General features: G+C 30.6%; 1 protein-coding gene across 1 annotated transcript; it reads right to left on the bottom strand.

The window, feature by feature from the left end:
• Positions 1-1,442: 1,442 nt before the first annotated feature.
• Positions 1,443-2,464, bottom strand: LOC112703239 (lectin). The gene has a single exon (XM_025754600.3). The coding sequence runs from the start codon at positions 2,395-2,397 to the stop codon at positions 1,678-1,680; it is 720 nt and encodes a 239-aa protein (XP_025610385.1). The 5' UTR covers positions 2,398-2,464; the 3' UTR covers positions 1,443-1,677.
• Between the last annotated feature and the right edge of the window lie 559 nt (positions 2,465-3,023).

Genomic DNA, 3,023 nt, shown 5'->3' on the forward strand with positions numbered 1-3,023 from the left:
AGACCCAACTGATGAAGAGGGAAGGAGTGAAATGGGAGGCCCAAGTGAGGAAACATCAACTTCAGAGAAAGGAATTGGGCGAGAGTTGAGAGCCTAGAGTGATCTGCCTAAGATAGCTCCAAGGTGGATGAAGGATTTTGTGAGGAAGTGACCTGCGTAACGTTGAATCATAATCTGCTGAACAGGAGTAAAAAGCTTGAAAGACACCCAAATTCCCTGGTTAGAAAGATAAATGAGGTGAAAAAGAAGGAATGGTTTTTTTTTTTTTTGGTACAAACTTATAGAAAAAGGCAATAGATGTGTCCATTACCTAGGTAGTAAGAATATAGAATTAGAGTATGGTTTTTCGTTCTGGGATTATCCCTTTTGAAAATTAGCTAAAATCCTCCAAAAAGATTGTAGAGGAATTACCTTACTCCTTTCTGATTGTATTTAGCTTCTCTTTGTAGTTCTCTTTTGGGGTTTTAGTCCTGTTTCAATAAATTTTGTCAGATTCTTTGAAGTTGATTAGGCAGTGAGCAATATTGGATTTCATTCCATATGATTAGGGCTCAGTATGCATTTCTACATTTTCTCTAGTAGATGTTCTCATCTCTTTGGACTCTGCTACTCTATCATATTTGTTTCTTTTATTTGACAATAAACAAAATTTTTTTACAATAAACACATAAATTTTATAATAAAAATACAGAAAAATATAGAAATAAAATACATAAATTTTGGGCTTTTGTGTTTATTAAATACGTTTCTGTATTTAGTTTTTGTAGGATATTTATCAAATTGAGTTTTTTTATACAAAATTTATGTTTGTATAGAAAAACTTAATTGTTTTATAACTAATAATTTTGTTTTTTTATTTTGTCTAAATAACTACTATTATGTGTGCAACTTCACAAAATTTTATATATTTTATTGAATTTTTTGTTTTACATTTTTTAATTTTGGGGACAAATTTTTTTTTGAAAAATGGTTAATTTTGTTTAAAAGACACAAGTTTGTGGATTAAAAAAAAAAGAAATTTTGCATTTTTTTCTCCTACTCATTGCCTTCTTCTTTCTTTTTTTTTTTTTTACGTTTTTCCTGTTTCTCTTTTTTATTCTGTTAAAAAAAATAGAAGGAAAAAAAAACACACAACATAAAAGAAAAAGAAGCAGCCAAAAACATAGAGCACAATATTAAAAGAAAAATAATTAGAAAAAGAAACAAAAAAGTAAACGTAGTAGCAATAGATGAGTGAATTTCGCAGCATATTTGTATTAGAAGCTTTTGTTAGGTCATTAAGTTAATTGAACCAATTTGATTTAACTTAGATGCTTGCAAAACTTCATTCATATAATAATAATAGTATCGAAAAGATAACTATAAGGACCAAACTTAACCAACAATTTTATGAGTACCAAAATCTTATTTAAGCATTTAATATTTGTATAAGTCAGACAAAATCTCATAAAGTAGCTTTCATTCATAGATCAAAGAAGGCTTAAAACACAATAGTAGCACTTAGATGATTTTGATACCCCAATAATCCCAGAAGCTTTTTCTTCATATAAGAGAACTGGATCCGAACAAAACAACATAATCGCAACAGAGACTCAAAAGAAAACAATGGACTATATTTTGTCCTTATTGGAACATAAAAGATGGGAAATCACAACAATGACACATCCATGGTGGTTCTTACACAATGTTGTTGGTGGTCAACGTTGACCTGAAAGACCAAGATAAAATATCATTTGCTTGAGCGTATTGCCCAGTGGAACCTGAGAACCCAACCCTAACCCATTCAGGAAGGACATTATTCAAGTCAACATTATGGGTAAGTGTTACTGGAGCAGCATTTGGATATGAACATATAACACTTAGTGTCTTTGAGACAGAGTTATATGATATTTTTGCAGTGGCTACCACTCCACTTTGGACAATCCACCTGTTTGTCACAGATGATTTGATAGAGTTGATATCAATTCCGATGTGGATAAAATCGGGATCTTCAATATCGCGGTTAACATAGGTATCAAACTCAACAGCAACAATTGTATCGGTTGTTATACCTGGTCCGTCGAAGAGACCGAGGAACTTACCACCGGAATTAGGAGGGATGGTGGTGTCGGTCGGAGCGATGAAGAAGGCAAAGCCGTCACCGGGAGCATTGGATCCGTTTTGTGAGACTTTAAAGGTGAAGGTGGTTTCAAAGCTTGATGCCAAAGCAGATTTACTAAAGATGTGAATAGGGGCAGAGTATAATGCTCTGCCTACACTGCCATTTTGTGGTAATCCATTTTGGTCTACATTGGTGAGGTGTAAGACATTTTTATTTGAAATGGATGAGTCTCCTTGGAGGATGAGGTCTTCCTGGTTAGGCTCAAATTTATTGAAGGTGAATGAGACAGAAGACATGGTTTGGGTTGTTGGATATGATTTTTACTATATGGTTTGCAATGCTGAGTTTGGGATAAAAGGTTTAGTGCCCCTCCACTGTCTTTATAGCGGTGGAAAGAGTAAACCAACAAAGAATCTCTAAAAAAAAATTTTAAGTGGAATGCAGCGGGTAAGAAAAAATTATTTTTTTAAGTAATTAGTCAGTAATATTTAAAAATATAAATTAAAAATATATTATTACACCTTTAAACTAAAAATATTAAATTAATAGTTAAAAGTGTTAGTTAAAAATAATAAATTTTGTAAATTTTTTAGTTTTTCTAAAAAATAAAGGCCTTTTCGGTGGAACTCGAATAATAAATTATTTTAAATTTTTATATTTATCACCACACAAAATATGTATTTTTCAGTCAATGAATTTTTGTATTTTTTATATATTATTTTAAAAAGTTATTTCTTTCAAAAAAAAAATATTTATCAGAACATAATATTTGTGATAAAAGCATGTGTTTTATTTCTTTGTTTATCTTCAAAGATTATATCTACTTTAAAAAATATTCTGCGTCTTTTTTCTTAGTTTTCTATAATAAAAATTATGCTTACCTTAAAAGAGTAAATAACTATTTTTTATCACCAAAAATTTA

This window comes from Arachis hypogaea, chromosome 7 (assembly GCF_003086295.3).
Source record: "Arachis hypogaea cultivar Tifrunner chromosome 7, arahy.Tifrunner.gnm2.J5K5, whole genome shotgun sequence".
Taxonomy (NCBI): domain Eukaryota; kingdom Viridiplantae; phylum Streptophyta; class Magnoliopsida; order Fabales; family Fabaceae; genus Arachis; species Arachis hypogaea.